Below are 16,977 nucleotides of genomic sequence, written 5' to 3' on the forward strand. Positions count from 1 at the left end.
AAATATAAATTTCTTCCAAGACCACCTTTTACAATCAGATAGTGATTCAACAAATAGACAACTGCTCTACTTGGAGATTATTCAGGGAGGCATGTGAGTGTGTTTCAACTTAATACAACTAATCTGTAGGTTGATAAATTAGCACAGATTGCTTCACAAAAGCCTTGTGAACATGCGCTTTGTGTAAATAAACCATTAACTTTTTTTAACACAACAAGTTCCGTTTTGGTCACCTTGCTACAGGAAGGATATTATTAAACTGGAAAGAATGCAGAAGAAATTTACAAGAATGGTGCCTGGACTCAAGGGTCTGAGTTATAGGGAGAGGTTGGACAAGCTAGGAATCTTTTCTTCAGAGCATAGGAGATTGAAGGGGGGGGGGGGGGGGGGGGATCCTACAGATCTAAGTAAGATCATGAGAGGCACAGATAGGGTGAATGCACTCAGACTTTTCCTCGGGGTTGGGGAATCGAGGACTAGAGTGCATCAGTTTAAGGTTAGAGGGGAAAGAATAAAAGGGAACCTGAAGGGCAAATGTTTTTTGCACAGAAGGTGGTACGCATATGGAATGGGCTGTCAGTAGAAGTGGTTGAAGCAGTACATTAACAACATTTAAAAGGCATTTGGACAAATACATGGATCGGAAAGGAATAGAAAGATATGGGCCAAGTGCAGGGAAATGTGGTTAGCGTAGATCAACATTTTGATTGGCATGAACCAGTTTGGATCAAAGGGTCTGTCTCTGTGCTGTAGGATTCTATGACTCTAATACCATCACGACACAGGAATTCTTTCTGAACCAATGTTTTTCTACAGAATATGTAATCACAGATCAAAGCCTGGTTCAGTAACAGAAATATTGGTTGAAGCTAATTAAAATCAAACAGAATAGGTCCAGCAGGTGCCAAATCATCATTATGCTATATTGATGAGTGTGAGCTAAGTATTATCTTGCAGTATAGACAATAATAGATAGGGTATTCGACTTAGTGCAGGCATAAAAATGGGGATACGGTCCTTTCGACAGTGCTGGATTCTTCCTCTCACTTCCCAGCCCAAATCCCTGGCCTCTACAAAGTTTTAAACTTATTCAAACAAATGTTAACAAATGTTAACAATGCCAACACACAATGACACTGATTCCTTTATACCTTCACTGTCCTCTGGATTCTCCTCCTCATTGGACACTTCATTGTCCTCATCTTCTTGTGCAGACACAGTTGAAGCAATGCTTTCGCATTGAGAGACTTCCCGGTCCTCACGAGATCTCCGTGACATCTGTTGCTGAGGAGAAAGAAGATATGAAAAAAATCCTGGCAACTACTTCACTCTCTATCCATGACCTCATTCTCACAAGACAAGCTTGAAGTCATGCAGAAAAAGACCTGCACTGGACTAATCTTGCTTTCCAGCGCTTGGCCCATGGCTGCACATGTTTTGCATTGCCAAGGGAGGAAAGACAGTAGGGACGAGAGTAGATCACTTAGCTCCTTGAGCCTGCTCTGCCATTCGATGAGATCATGGCTGATCTGTGGCCTTTGTGCCTTTACCCCTTATTCCTCAATATATATTATTCACAAAAATATAGCAGTCTCTGGGTTTTCCAACAACACCTTCCAAACCCAAAGCTTCTATCACCTTCATAGGAAACCAAGCACCAACTGACCACACCTTACCCAAGCATGGAACTATATCATGTCCTTTCACAAATACTGGGACCAAGTCTTAGAGGCCCCTCTGCAACAGCCTTAGTAGTATACCTACACAACCTAGACTGCAGTGGCTCAAGAAGACTGTTCACCAACTTCAGGGAAATTAGGAATGGGCAGGAAATGCTGGGCTTCTCAGTGACACTTTCAATCCAAGAACAAATAGAAACAGCATAAATTAACATTTGAAGAGGAATGCTCAAAACACTTACTCAAATTGATGAAAGATACTGATGTATCAAAAATCAAGGAACATTACAGCCTGGAATATATGGCTTTTTAAATATTTCTTCATATACTGTGACTAGGCCAATATTTATTGCTCATCCCTAGTTGCACAGTGGGCAGTTAGAGCTAACCATGTTGGTATGGGAGGCCAAAACAGTTAAGAATGGCAGATTTTTTTTTAAAAATGGTGGGATGAAAAAACACACTCCAAAACATAGCCTGGGGTTCTGCACTACTAATTCAGTGATATGATAACAACACCACCCTTCTTCAATACCATGCCTACTCTTCAAAACAGGTTTCTTCAACAACTTGCACCTAGTATGAGATGAAGGATTTTTCCAGTAATGTCCATTCCAAAGTGAGTTGCATAAGATAACAAGCAGCAGTAGTCTATACAGCCTTTCAAGTGCTCTCAGCCATTCAATATGATCACGGCTGATTTGATTTTAGCCTCAGCTTTACTTCCCTACTTGCTTCCTAAAATCAACTCTTCAGTAGTTCAAAAATCTGTCCATTCTTAACTTGAATAGACTCAGTATCCTCAGACAATGAATTCTGGAGATCCACAATCCTCAAAGAAGAACTTCCTCATGTGTCTTAAATTGACAATACCTTACTGTTACCAACATGAGGCATACAAAATGACGACTTGGAGCTGTCTCTTTAAATATAAGGTAAAGTGATTAGAATCGTGTGACCTGTTCTTAAGTCTGCCTGACAATAGGCCTACAATTCCTGATGAAACGTCGACTCTCTTGCTTCTCAGATGCTGCCTGGCCTGTTGTGCTTTTCCAGCACCACACTCTTGACAATAGTCCTAGTGACTAAAGCTCAAAGGGAGTCCCAGACTGTGTTACTGGGGTAATGGAGTAAGGTTCTCATTACTGTATTGTGACAATGGCAGCAGTCTGAGTTCAAAACATGCTGTAAATTATTCATGTATATCTGAGGTGAAAGAGAGCTGAGGCCAAGGATAGCTATTTAGCACTGCGACCTAGGGTCATGGCCCATCTGTTTCATGTTGCCTTGGGGAAGGATGCAGAGGATGACTGTATGGTCAGCAGACAGAACAAGCTATATGGCTTTCCAAACTACCATAGTGGTGTAGGAGGAAGACTGTCTTTGGCTGAAGCGAGGCAGCCAGCAGGCATCTAAGGATTCCAGAAAAATTATCTTGGTGTGGTCAGACAGGAAGAAATATGAGAACACAGTTTACAGCTGGTAGTGGATTAAGGACCTCTCTAAAAATTAAAGGAAGCACCTGGAGATGCTCACTCTAAACTATGACTTGATGAAATGGGGAAATCCAAACCCACTGAAAGCTCGATTCAGCCGAGGACTAAATCAGTAAATGCTGGAGAAACCCAGCAGGACCGGCAGCACCTGTAGAGAAAGAAACAGCGTTAACGTGTCGATTCCAGTGACCCTTTGCAATTTCGGACTGTTTGGTACAAAGAAAGTATCTAAGTGAATAGCTTGTGTGTGTTAAGTATAAAAGGAGATTATTTTTGTCTGTAGACTAAATTACAAGTTGCCTTCAAATAATATTTAAGAATTAATGCTTGTCTTATCAATTTGTTGGAGAATAAGTGTTAATATGTGAAATCTTTTCTTATGACGCTTTCAGCTATTAGCTGTAAATTCAAATTTTTAAAAAAGATATCTATCAGTCTTTATAGGGATTGCGACATTAATCTGAACCAATTCCCCCCATTTCTAGAATTCTGAGAGGGGAAACATCCATGTAACACTGACTCACCACTCTAAGTTTGTGCTGCTGCAATAGCATGTCCAGGTTGTGTCGCCTCTTGTAATTGAAATAGAAATTCTTGCACTGTGCTTCACTTTTGGTGCCCACCATCTTTGCAATGGCTGCCCAGTTCCGCCCGTGTTCCACGAGTCCTAAAGTAAATACACAAAGAAACATGAGCTAAATCTTAATAAATTACAGGACTATATAGCACAAAATGAGTAATTCTTATTCTAAGCTGACTCATTTTAGAACAAGGTAAAAACCATACAACACCAGGTTATAGTCCAACAGGTTGAGTTGGAAGTACTAATTTTCAGAGCGCTACTCTTTCATCAGGTAGCTGTGGAGCAGGATCGTAAGACATAGAATTCATAGCAAAAGATCTGAATGCAATTGAAATGATACATTGAACAAACGTAGATTGCTGTTAAGTCTTTCATCTTTTAGAATGGGTTGCAGGTTTCTGTTCATTAATACATAAATCCCAGAACTTCATTCAAGTCACATTCTCCAGATAACTAAAGGTTTTATTAAAAAAAGTGACATCTCAGCTCAGACAATGCATTAAAGGGGTGAGGTTAGAGTCTGTCTGTATCTTGAGCCAGACTGGCTGTCTTTCAAAGTAGAAATTTATAAAATGTTACAAGGATTGACTGCTTGCATTGACTGCCTGCAGATTGCGTGCTTTTTGAACAGAATGGAATGTATTTGCAATGACAATTCTGCAAATGCAAATTCACCCCATAGACTTACATGCGTGCATGTGTATTAAAAAGTAATTATTAACTGCACGTAAGTTGTTTTGAAATAAATGGCAAAAAGGAAACATGAATTGCTCATTTATAACATAAACTCTACCGCTTTTTTTGAAATTCCGACACACACACACGAAAAGATTATAGATAAATTAAAACAAATCAAAGAAGTGCACTTGTGGCACCAGTCCAGACTACAGATGTAGTTTACACCCACATTGCTGATAGAGAGGACATTTCAGGATTTTGACCCAGTAAGTGAACATGTATGTTTTCATTCGGCTCCTTTCAATTTCATTTGACTGCTGATAACAAGATGCTGTGAACACTCCAATTCTTTGTTTTTTGATTATTAGTTGAGGAACCCCTCCTTCAAGGCATCTGAAGGTTGTTTATTTACCTCTTTTCCTTTTAACAGGGAATTCTGCAGAGGGAGCAGCTTATAGAGAAAGGTGATGGAAAGTAGTTGCTATTAAAGATTTTCCTCTACATCCCCACACAAAAGGGGAAGAAAGGAGGAGACATGGATGTTTTCGCTTTGTAGGCTGGATGTTTCTGTTTTATTGCCCACACACAAGGCTGCAGCAAACAGGACAGCCTGAGCAGACCAACTGTTTCGACCTGCTCCTGCCCCACAGAACTCATCTTGTCCTACCTTGACTTATGCCTTTTCTCCCCATGTCCAGTCCCTGCCCATTTACATTTGGAATTTCTCAGATGCTTTATGAAAGTTTCAGAATTTCCAGTTTGTGCTTTCCAGTCACTTCCTCTTTACCATGGACATCCAATTCCCTTTACAAGTCCATCCCCCATCAGGATGGTCTTGGGGCTCTCTGCTTCTTCCTGGAACAAAGCCATGAACCATCTCAATCAACCAACAGTCTTCTCTGCCTGGCCGAGCCTATCCTCACCCTCAACTACTTTACTTTTAACTCCTCAGTTCTGAGGAAGGGTCACTGGACCTGACACACTAACTCTGATTTCTTTCCACAGTTGCTACCAGATCTACTGAGCTTTTCCAGCAATTTTTGTTTTTGTCAGTTGATTAGATAATTTGTGATGCAAGTACATAATGTCCTTCCTAAACTGCTATCCTTACCAAGTCTGGCCAATTTGTGACTCCAGGCACACAGTCATGTGTTTGAGTCTTAACTGTCCTCTGGGCAATAAATACTGGTGTAGCTGACGTCTCACCCCATGAATGAATAAAAAAATTACATGTTGTCATCATTTGGGAATTTGGAAGTTAAAAATAGAGGCAGAAGGGTTTTGGATTCAGTTCTGTGAAGGTAACGTTTTTAAAATGTCAGGATGTCACTTAGAACAATTACATAAATACATCAATTCCAATAAATATGCTGATTTCAGTGCCAGTAAGTGCCCAACAGGATATCTATGGTGTGAATCCTTAATGGGGTTTGCATGAAAATTAATCAGCAAACATGTGAGATTAACTGGTGATGGCTAATGGATGAAAAGGTACCAATAGATGATTGGTAATAGTGAGAATTTTTTTAGAGTGCATTTTGGAATTTTAAAAAACTTATGTTCTGGGATTAAAAAACAAATTCATGCTGCTAACTGATCAAGTACACAAAAAGTAGATTTTCTCTGATGTTGAGAAAGCAGACCAGGGACAACTAGTCATAGAGGTGGACAGCATGGAAATAGACCCTTCAGTCCAATTCGTCCATGCTGACCAGATATTCTAACCTAATCTAGTCCCATTTGCTAGCACTTGGCACCTATCTCTCTAAACCCTTCCTATTTATATACCCATCCAGATGCCTTTTAAATGCTATAATTGTACCAGCCTCCACAACTTCTTCTGACAGTTTGTTCCATATATGCACCACCCTCTGTGTGAAAACATTGCCCCATAGGTCACTTCTAAATTCTCCCCCCTCACCTTCAAGCTATGCCCTCTACTTCTGGACTTCGGATTTCCCTCTATTTCCCCTATCCATGCCCCGCATGATTTTATAAACCTCTATAAGGTCACCCCTCAGCCTGTGATGCTCCAGGGAAAACAGCTCCAGCCTGTTCAGCCTCTCTCTATAGCTTAAATCCTCCAACCCTGGAAACATCCTTACAGATCTTTTCTGAACCCTTACAAGTTTCACAACATCCTTCTGATAAGAGGGAGACCAGAATTGCAAGCAATATTCCAAAAATGGCCGAACCAATGTCCTGTACAGCTGCAATATGACCTCCCTACGACTATACTTGATGCTCTGACCAATAAAGGAAAGCATACCAAACGTCTTCTTCACTATCCTATCTGCGACTCCACTTTCAAGGAACTACGAGCCTGCACTCCAAAGTCTCTTTGTTCAGCAACACTCCCTCGGATCTTAACATTAAGTGTATATGTCCTGCTCAGATTTGTCTTTCCAAAATGTAGCACCTCATATTTATTTAAATTTCAGTTCAGAAGAATCAATCTAAGAGAACATTTCCATCCTGGCTTGTGTGAAGTCTTCATGCTGTGAAAAGTTTGTGCCTAAGCTTCAAACTGTCAGGATTGGAGAGAGGTTTTAGCTTTGAGAAGTGGAAGTCTCTAGATCATCCAAACTACAAAGTGCCAGTTAAGTAAGAAACTAAAGAGTTAAGATAGAGACATTTTATTGAGATTTATTAGGTGTAAAGAATATTGTTGTGAAACAGGTGTAAACTTTGTTTTGATGTTTAGGTTAAGAGCTCTCAGGGGAATTGGGGAAGTTATAATGGGGAACAAGAGATAGCAGACCAATTACACACATATTTTGGTTCTGTGTGCAAAGAATGACACAAATAATGTCCCTTAAATATTGGGGAACACAGGGTGCAATGAGGGAGGAATAGAAGGAAATCAGTATTAGTAAAAACATGATGTTGGGGCAATTGATGGGACTAAAGGCTGATCCCTAGGGCTCAATAATTTACATAGAACATAGAACAATACAGCACAGAACAGGCCCTTCGGCCCACGATGTTGTGCCGAACTTCTAACCTAGATTAAGCACCCATCCATGTACCTATCCAAATGCCGCTTAAAGGTCGCCAATGATTCTGACTCTACCACTCCCACGGGCAGCGCATTCCATGCCCCCACCACTCTCTGGGTAAAGAACCCACCCCTGACATCTCCCCTATACCTTCCACCCTTCACCTTAAATTTATATCCCCTTGTAACACTCTGTTGTACCCGGGGAAAAAGTTTCTGACTGTCTACTCTATCTATTCCTCTGATCATCTTATAAACCTCGATCAAGTCACCCCTCATCCTTCGCCGTTCCAATGAGAAAAGGCCGAGAACTCTCAACCTATCCTCGTACGACCTACTCTCCATTCCAGGCAACATCCTGGTAAATCTTCTCTGCACCCTCTCCAAAGCTTCCACATCTTTCCTAAAGTGAGGCGACCAGAACTGCACACAGTACTCCAAATGTGGCCTAACCAAAGTCCTGTACAGCTGCAACATCACTTCACGACTCTTGAATTCAATCCCTCTGCTAATGAACGATAATACTCCATAGGCCTTCTTAGAAACTCTATCCACCTGAGTGGCAACTTTCAAAGATCTATGTACATAGACCCCAAGATCCCTCTGTTCCTCCACCTGACTAAGAACCCTACCATTAACCCTGTATTCCGCATTCTTATTTGTTCTTCCAAAATGGACAACCTCACACTAGGCAGGGTTGAACTCCATCTGCCACTCCTTAGCCCAGCTCTGCATCATATCTAAGTCCCTTTGCAAACGACAAATGCCCTCCTCACTGTTCACAACTCCACCTATCTTTGTATCATCTGCAAATTTACTGACCCACCCTTCGACTCCCTCATCTAAGTCATTAATAAAAATTACAAACAACAGAGGACCCAGAACTGAACCCTGCGGAACTCCACTTGTAACTGGGCTCCAGGCTGAATATTTACCATCTACCACCACTCTCTGCCTTCGACCGGTTACCCAGTTTTCTATCCAATTGGCCAAATTTCCCTCTATCCCATGCCTCCTGACTTTCCGCATAAGCCTACCATGGGGAACCTTATCAAATGCCTTACTAAAATCCATGTACACTACATCCACTGCTCTACCCTCATCCACATGCTTGGTCACCTCCTTGAAGAATTCAATAAGACTTGTAAGGCAAGACCTACCCTTCACAAGTCCGTGCTGGCTGTCCCTAATCAAGCAGTGTCTTTCCAGATACTCATAAATCCTATCCCTCAGTACCCTTTCCATTACTTTGCCTACCACAGAAGAAAGACTAACTGGCCTGTAATTCCCGGGGTTATCCCTATTCCCTTTTTTGAACAGGGGCACAACATTCGCTACTCTCCAGTCCCCTGGTACCACCCCCGTTGCCAGTGAAGACGAGAAGATCATTGCCAACGGTACTGCAATTTCCTCTCTTGCTTCCCACATAATCCTAGGATATATCCCGTCAGGCCCGGGGGACTTGTCTATCCTCAAGTTGTTCAAAATGTCCAACACATCTTCCTTCCTAACAAGTATCTCTTCTAGCTTAACAGTCCGTTTCACACTCTCCTCTTCAACAATACGGTCCCTCTCGTTCGTAAATACTGAAGAGAAGTACTTGTTCAAAACCTCTCCTATCTCTTCCGACTCAATACACAGTCTCCCACTACTGTCCTTGATCGGACCTACCCTCGTTCTGGTCATTCTCGGGTTTCTCACATACGCATAAAATGCCTTGGGGTTATCCTTGATCCTATCCGCCAAGGATTTTTCATGCCCTCTCTTAGCTCTCCTAATCCCTTTCTTCAGGTCCCTTCTGGCTATCCTGTATCCCTCCACTGCTCTGTCTGAACCCTGTTTCCTCAACCTTATGTAAGCCTCCTTCTTCCTCTTTACTAGACATTCAACCTCCCTCGTCAACCAAAGCTCCCTCACACGACCATTTCTTTCCTGCCTGATAGGTACATACATATCAAGGACACGTCGTATCTGCTCCTTGAAAAAGTTCCACATTTCCACCACATCCTTCCCTGACAGCCTATGCTCCCAACGTATGCTCCTCAAATCCTGTCTTACAGCATCGTAATTTCCCTTCCCCCAATTGTAAAATCTACCTTGTTGTGCGTACCTATCTCTCTCCATAACCAAGGTGAAAGTCACAGAATTGTGGTCACCATCACCAAAATGTTCACCCACTAACAAGCCCACCACTTGTCCCGGTTCATTACCGAGTACCAAATCCAATATGGCCTCCCTTCTGGTTGGACAATCTACATACTGAGTTAGAAAAGCTTCCTGGACACACTGCACAAACACCGCCCCATCCAATCTACTTGATCTAAAGAGCTTCCAATCAATATTTGGGAAGTTGAAGTCGCCCATGACTACGACCCTGTGGCTTCTGCACCTTTCCAAAATCTGTTTCCCAATCTGTTTCTCCACATCTCTGCTGCTATTGGGGGGCCTATAATAAACACCCAACAAGGTGACTGCACCTTTCCTATTTCTGACTTCAGCCCATACTACCTCCAGAGGCAGATCCCCCTCAAACTTCCTTTCTGCAGCCGTTATACCATTTCTAATTAGCAATGCCACCCCCCCCTCCTTTTTTACCACCCTCCCTAATCTTACTGAAACATCTGTAACCAGGAACCTCCAACAGCCATTCCTGTCCCTCATCTATCCACGTTTCCGTGATGGCCACAACATCGTAGTCCCAGGTACCGATCCACGCCTTAAGTTCACCCACCTTATTTGTGATACAATCCTAGAATACTTAAAAACATGGCTCCTGGAAATAGTAGGTGCATTAGTGGTCATCTTTCACAACTCTATAGAGTTAGAAAGGTTCCTATGGATTGGACATTAACCATTGAAGCCGCACTGTTTAGAAACAGAGGAAGAGAGCAAACAGGGAATTACAGACCAATTACCCTAATAACAGAAATAGGGAAAATGCTCGTGTGCATTTTATCAGATTTAATAACAGAGCATGTAACATGATCAGACAGAGTCAGCAGTGAAAGGGAAATCATGTCTGACAAATCTAGTGGAACGTTTTTAAAATGTAAGTAGTAGGGTTGATAAGGGAGATCCATTGGACGCCTTAATGTAGTTTACTTGGACTTTCAGAAAGCTTTCAATGAGAGATGAGCATGAAAACCTAAAGCACATGGGATTGGGGGGTAGTGTACAGATTAGATAGATTAGATTAGATTACTAACAGTGTGGAAACAGGCCCTTCAGCCCAACACCGACCCGCCGAAAAGCGCACCCACCCAGAACCATTCCCCTACACCTAACACTACGGGCAATTTAGCAGAGCCAATTCACCTAACCTGCACATTTTTTTGGACTGTGGGAGGAAACCGGAGCACCTGGAGGAAACCCATGCAGACATGGGGAGAACGTGCAAACTCCACACAATCAATCACCTGAGGTGGGAATTGAACCCGGGACTCTGGCACTGAGGCAGCAGTGCTAACCACTGTGACACCGTGCCAACCACATATACACCCAGATATGGAAAGAAAGCTGGTTGACAGACAGGAAACAAAAGGTAGGAATAAACAGGTCTTTTTCCAAGAGGCAGTCAGTCACTAGTGGGATACAACAAACATCAGTGCTTGGACCCTCAGCTATCGACACAATACAATCATAACTTAGATGAGGGAACTAAATGCAACATCTCCAAGTTTGCAAATGACACAAAACTGGGTGGGAGGGTGAACTGCGAGGAGGATGGTTCAATGTGATTTGAACAAATTCAGTGAGTGGGTAAATGCAAACCAGATGAAAAATAATGTGAATAAATACATGGTTATCCACTTGGGAGTCAAAACAGACAGGTAGGTTAATGGCTATAAATTGAGAAAGCAGGAGGTGCAAAGAGATATGGTGTCCTTGTACAACAGTCACTGAAGTACGCAAATGGGTGCAACAGACAATGGTATATTAGCCTTCAAAGCGAGCGGATTAGTGCATAGGAGCTGGGATATCTTGTTGCAATCGTACTGAGCCTTGTAGAGACCACACCTGGAACATTTTGGGCTGTTTTGGTCTCCTTCTCTGAGAAGGGAGAACTTACTTTATTTTTTTCTTTTCCACAATAAACTGGTGCCCTTTTGTTAAAGGTCATTGACAGCCTCATGTGAATGCATTCAGTGGTTAATTGACAATGCAACCAACTGCAAAACTGTACTTCTGATCTATCAACTCAGGTTTCATTCTGGGATCTGATGTGTTGAGAGTTACAATTATCTGGGATCATTACAGATTTGAATGGCAAATAAGCCCAACACTATCTAATGTCTATTATAGAAGTTGACGGTGAAGAATACAGAGGTTTCAGTACATAGCAGCCAGCAGTTTTGTTTAACATTCCTCCCGATTTAGAGCGACACCGCAGGTCACAGTAACCGCACAGTCTTTTGCCCCATTCCCCAGCACCAGGGCAGCCTCGTGTCCCACTCTAATGTGGATAAATGTGAGGTTAACCACTTTGGTTGCAAAAACAGGAAGATAGAATATTGTCTGAATCGTGGCAGTTTAGGAAAAGGTGAGGTGCAACTCGACCTGGGTCTCATTGTGTTAAAGTGGCTGAAGGCTGGTACAAAACGTTGTTAGAAAATTGCAGCAGGTCTGGCAGCACCTTTGAAGAGAAGTCTAAGTTAACATTTTGGGTTCGGTGACCATTCCTCAGAACTATGATTCCAGTCCAGCTGTTGCACTATAGCTACAATACTCCCATCTACTTGGCAATATGGGAAATCACCCAGGTATATCTTGTCCACAGAAAGCCAGGCAAATCCAACTCAGCAAATTACTGCCCAGAAGATGTCATCAACATGTGACAAAATGGCACTTGTTCACCAATTCCCTACACACTGATGGATATATTTTCTGTTCAGCAAGGCCACTCAGCTCCTCACCTCAATATAACCATTGCTCAGAAATGGAATAAAGCAATGAACCTCAAAGGTGAGACAAAAGTGACCATCCTTGATATCAAAGCAGCATCACAAAGAGTATGGCACCTCGGATTCCCAAGAAAACTGGAGTGAATGATAATGAAAGGGAAAACTTGGCTTCAGCCAAGGAACAAAAGGGATACAATTACATTGCTAAGTATAGTCCATATATCACTGACGAGTAGAAAGGATATAGAAAAACAAATCTACAGCTAGAAACGTGTACATACAAAGCAGTTATAATGGGAGCTTTCAATTACCCAATGTAGATTAGAATTATTTAATGTAGATGGTAGCAAGGAGCAAGTATTCCTGAATTGCACGCAAGAAAACAGACAACTCGTTGGACTTAGTCCTGGAAATTAGATGGGCAAGTAGATCAAGTATCAGTGGTCATGATCATTAGAACATAGGTCATAGAGCTGTACAGCAAAGGACTGGACCCTTGGGCACATGATGTTGTACCGAACATGACGACAAATTAGACTAACCCCTTCTACCTGCCCTTGGTTCATATCCCTCCATTTCCTACATATTCATGTGCTTATCGAAAAGTTTCTTAAACTCCCCTTTCGTATCTACCTCCACCACAACCCCTGGCTATGTGTTCCACACTCCTCCCACTCTGTGCAAAAAAAAAGTGTCCCTCATATCTCCTTTGAATTCCCCCCCCCCCCCCCCCCCCTCACCTCATTTCAAGTCTGGGAAAAAGATTGACTGTCAATCTTATCTATGCATCGCACAATTTTATAGACTTCTATCAAGTCTGCTCTCAGTCTTCGTCACTCCAGAGAAAACGACCAGAGTTTTTCTAGCCTCTCCTTATAGCTCATACTCTTTAATCCAGGCAGCATATCCTGGTAAACCTCTTCTGCACCCTCTCCAAAGCTTACCACATCCTTCCTATAATGCGGCAACCAGAATTCAATGCAGTACTTCCAATGTGGCCTAACCAAAGTCTTAAAAAGCTGCAAGATGATATCCTGACTCTTGGACTCAATTCCCCGACCAATGAAGACAAGCATGCCATATTCCTTCTTCACCACCCTATATACTTAGATGGCCACTTTCAGAGAGCTTTCAGGGACTTGAACCCCAAGATCTATCTTTTTCGCAATGCTGTTCAGGGTCCTGTCATTAACTGTATACTTTACCCGAACATTTGATCTGCCAAAGTGCAGCACCTCACACTTGCCAGGATTAAACTCCATTTGCCATTTCTCCATCCCTATCTGAAACTGATCTATATCTCGCTGTATCCTTTGACAACCTAAGACACAATCCACAACTCCACCAATCGTTGTGTCATCTGCAATCTTACAAACAGAAGAGGCTCCAGTATGGATCCCTGCGGAACACCACTAGTTATGGACACCCAACTTGAAAAACAACCTTCCATCATTACCTTCTACCTTCCAAGGGCAAGTCAATTCTGAATCCACACAGCCAAATCACTTTGGATCCTATGCATCTTAATCTTCTGAATGAGCTTACCATGAGGGACTTTTACTAAAATCCATATAAACAACATCCACTGCTCTATCCACCTTTGTCACCTCCTTGAAAAATCATTATAAAGTCAGGTTCAGCATAGTGATTGGGAATGACATGCAACAATCCAGGGAGAGAAAAATCCAATGGTAGAGAGTGGACTTCAATGGTGCAAGAACAGAGTTAGGCATGATTTACGAGAACAAGAGATTGTTGGGAAAAACAGTAACTGAACAATGGGCTAGCTGGATAACAAAGGAGTAGAAATAAAGATAAAGAATCAAATGTGGGGTTAGAGCTGGTGCCAGGTAGAAAATAAAATTGAGAACCAAAAGGAATACACTAAGTTCAGAAGGGCAGGTTAAAAAAACAAATAAGGGAAGCACAGAGGAATTAAGAGAAAATACTGGCAGCTGGTTTAAGCAGTGTTCTGAAATGATCTGTAAGCACATAAATAGTAACGTGAAAGAGGCTGATTAAGGATCGGAAAGAAATTCAATGCAAGGGGTCTAACAGGGAAGGTAGATGAACTCAGGGCATGGTTAGGAACATGGGACTGGGATATCATAGTGATTACAGAAACATAGCTCAGGGATGGGCAGGACTGGCAGCTTAATGTTCCAGGATACAAATACTACAGGAAGAATTGAAAGGGAGGCAAGAGAGGAGGGGGAGTCACATTTTTGATAAGGGATAGCGTTACAGCTGTGCTGAGGGAAGATATTCCCGGAAATACACCCAGGGAAGTTATTTGGGTGGAACTGAGAAATAAGAAAGGGATGATCACCTTATTGGGATTGTATTATAGACCCCCCAATAGTCAGAGGGAAATTGAGAAACAAGCTTGTAAGGAGATCTCAGTTATCTGCAAGAATAATAGGGTAATTATGGTAGGGGATTTTAACTTTCCAAACATCGACTGGGACTGCCATAGTGTTAAAGGTTTGGATGGAGAGGAATTTCTTAAGTGTGTACAAGACAATTTTCTGATTCAGTAGTGGATGTACCTACTAGAGAAGGTGCAAAACTTGACCGACTCTTGGGAATTAAGGCTGGGCAGGTGACTAAGGTGGCAGTGGGGGAGCACTTTGGGGCCAGTGACCATAATTCTATTCGCTTTAAAACAGTGATGGAAAAGGATAGACCAGATCTAACAGTTGAAGTTCTAAATTGGAGAAAGGCCAATTTTGATGGTATTAGGCAAGAACTTTCAAAAGCTGATTGGAGGCAGATGTTCGCAAGTAAAGGGACGGCTGGAAAATGGGAAGCCTTCAGAAATGAGATAATGAGAATCCAGAGAAAGTATATTCCTGTCAGGGTGAAAGGAAAGGCTGGTAGGTATAGGGAATGCTGGACAATTAAAGAAATTGAGGGTTTGGTTCAGCAAAAGAAGAAAGCATGAGTCAGGTATAGAAAGGTTAGATCGAGTGACTCCTTAGAAGAGTATAAAGGAAGTAGGAGGATACTTAAGAGGGAAATCAGGAGGGCAAAATGGGGACATGAGATAGCTTTGGCAAATAGAATTAAGGAGAATCCAAAGGGTTTTTACAAATATATTAAGGTCAAAAGCGTAACTAGGGAGAGAATAGGGCCCCTCAAATAGGGTCTTTGTGTGGAGCCACAGAAAATGGGGGAAGATACTAAATGAATATTATGCATCAGTATTTACTGTGGAAAAGGATATGGAAGGTATAGACTGTAGGGAAATAGATGGTGACATCTTGCAAAATGTCCAGGTTACAGAGGAGGAAGTGCTGGATGTCTTGAAACGGGTAAAGTGGATAAATCCCCAGGACCTGATCAGGTGTAACCGAGAACTCTGTGGGAAGCCAGAGAAGTGGTTGCTGGGTCTCTTGCTGAGATATTTGTATCATCAATAGTCACAGGTGAGGTGCCAGAAGACTGGAAGTTGGCAAAAGTGGTGCCACTGTTTAAGAAGGGTGGTAAAGACAAACCAGGGAACTATAGACCGGTGAACCTGACCTCGGTGGTAGGCAAGCTGCTGGAAGGAATCCTGAGGGACAGAATGTACATGCATTTGGAAAGGCAAGAACTGATTAGGGAAAGTCAACATGGCTTTGTGCGTGGGAAATCATGTGCCACAAACTTGATTGAGTTTTTTGAAGTAACAGAGGATTGATGAGGGCAGAGCAGTAGATGCGATCTACATGGACTTCAGTAAGATGTTCGACAAGGTTCCCCATAGGAAATTGATTAGCAAGGTTCGATCTCATGGAATACAGGGAGAACTAGCCATTTGGATACAGAACTGGCTCAAAGGTAGAAGGCAGAGGGTGGAGGATTATTTTTCAGACTGGAGGCCTGTGACCAGTGGAGTGCCACAAGGATCGGTGCTGGGTCCTCTACTTTTTGTCATTTACATTAATGATTTGGATGTGAGCATAAGAGGTACAGTTCGGAAATTTGCAGATGACACCAAAATTGGTGGTGTAATGGACAGCAAAGACGGTTACCTCAGATTACAACAGGATCTTGACCAGATGGGCCAATGGGCTGAGAAGTGGCAGATGGAGTTTAATTCAGTTAAGTGTGAGGTGCTGCATTTTTGGGAAAGCAAATCTTAGCAGGACCTATACACTTAATGGTAAGGTCCTTGGGAACGTTGCTGAAAAAAAGACCTTGGAGTGCAGGTTCATAGCTCCTTGAAAGTGGAGTTGCAGGTAGATAGGGTTGTGAAGGCGGCATTTGGTATGCTTTCCTTTATTGGTCAGAGTATTGAGTACAGGAGTTGGGAGGTCATGCTGCGGCTGTACAGGGCATTGGTTAGGCCACTGTTGGAATATTGCATGTAATTCTGGTCTCCTTCCTATTGGAAAGATGTTGTGAAACTTGAAAGGGTTCAGAAAAGATTTACAAGGATGTTGCCAGGGGTTGGAGGATTTGAGCTACAGGGAGAGGCTGAACAGGCTGGGGTTATTTTCCTTGGAGTTTCAGAGGCTGAGGGGTGACCTTACAGAGGTTTACAAAATTATGAGGGGCATAGATAGGATACATAGGCAAAGTCTTTTCCCTGGGGTGGGGGAGTCCAGAACTAGAGGGCATAGGGTGAGAGGGGAAAGATATAAAATAGACGTAAGAG

General features: G+C 42.4%; 1 protein-coding gene across 15 annotated transcripts in view; it reads right to left on the reverse strand.

Annotated features, from left to right (window-relative positions):
• Window positions 1-16,977, reverse strand: part of ncor1 (nuclear receptor corepressor 1) — a 406,208-nt gene that overhangs the window by 154,440 nt on the left and 234,791 nt on the right. For 14 of the 15 annotated variants that reach the window (XM_072590142.1, XM_072590152.1, XM_072590155.1 and 11 more), the window contains 2 exons: window positions 3,700-3,842; window positions 1,152-1,284 (listed from right to left, as the gene is read on the reverse strand). In XM_072590142.1, the coding sequence (XP_072446243.1) occupies window positions 1,152-1,284; window positions 3,700-3,842 (276 nt within the window). The remainder of the gene's footprint in view (window positions 1-1,151; window positions 1,285-3,699; window positions 3,843-16,977) is intronic. The other variant, XM_072590145.1, reaches the window with a different exon arrangement.

The sequence above is a fragment of the Chiloscyllium punctatum genome, chromosome 19 (assembly GCF_047496795.1).
Source record: "Chiloscyllium punctatum isolate Juve2018m chromosome 19, sChiPun1.3, whole genome shotgun sequence".
Taxonomy (NCBI): Eukaryota; Metazoa; Chordata; class Chondrichthyes; order Orectolobiformes; family Hemiscylliidae; genus Chiloscyllium; species Chiloscyllium punctatum.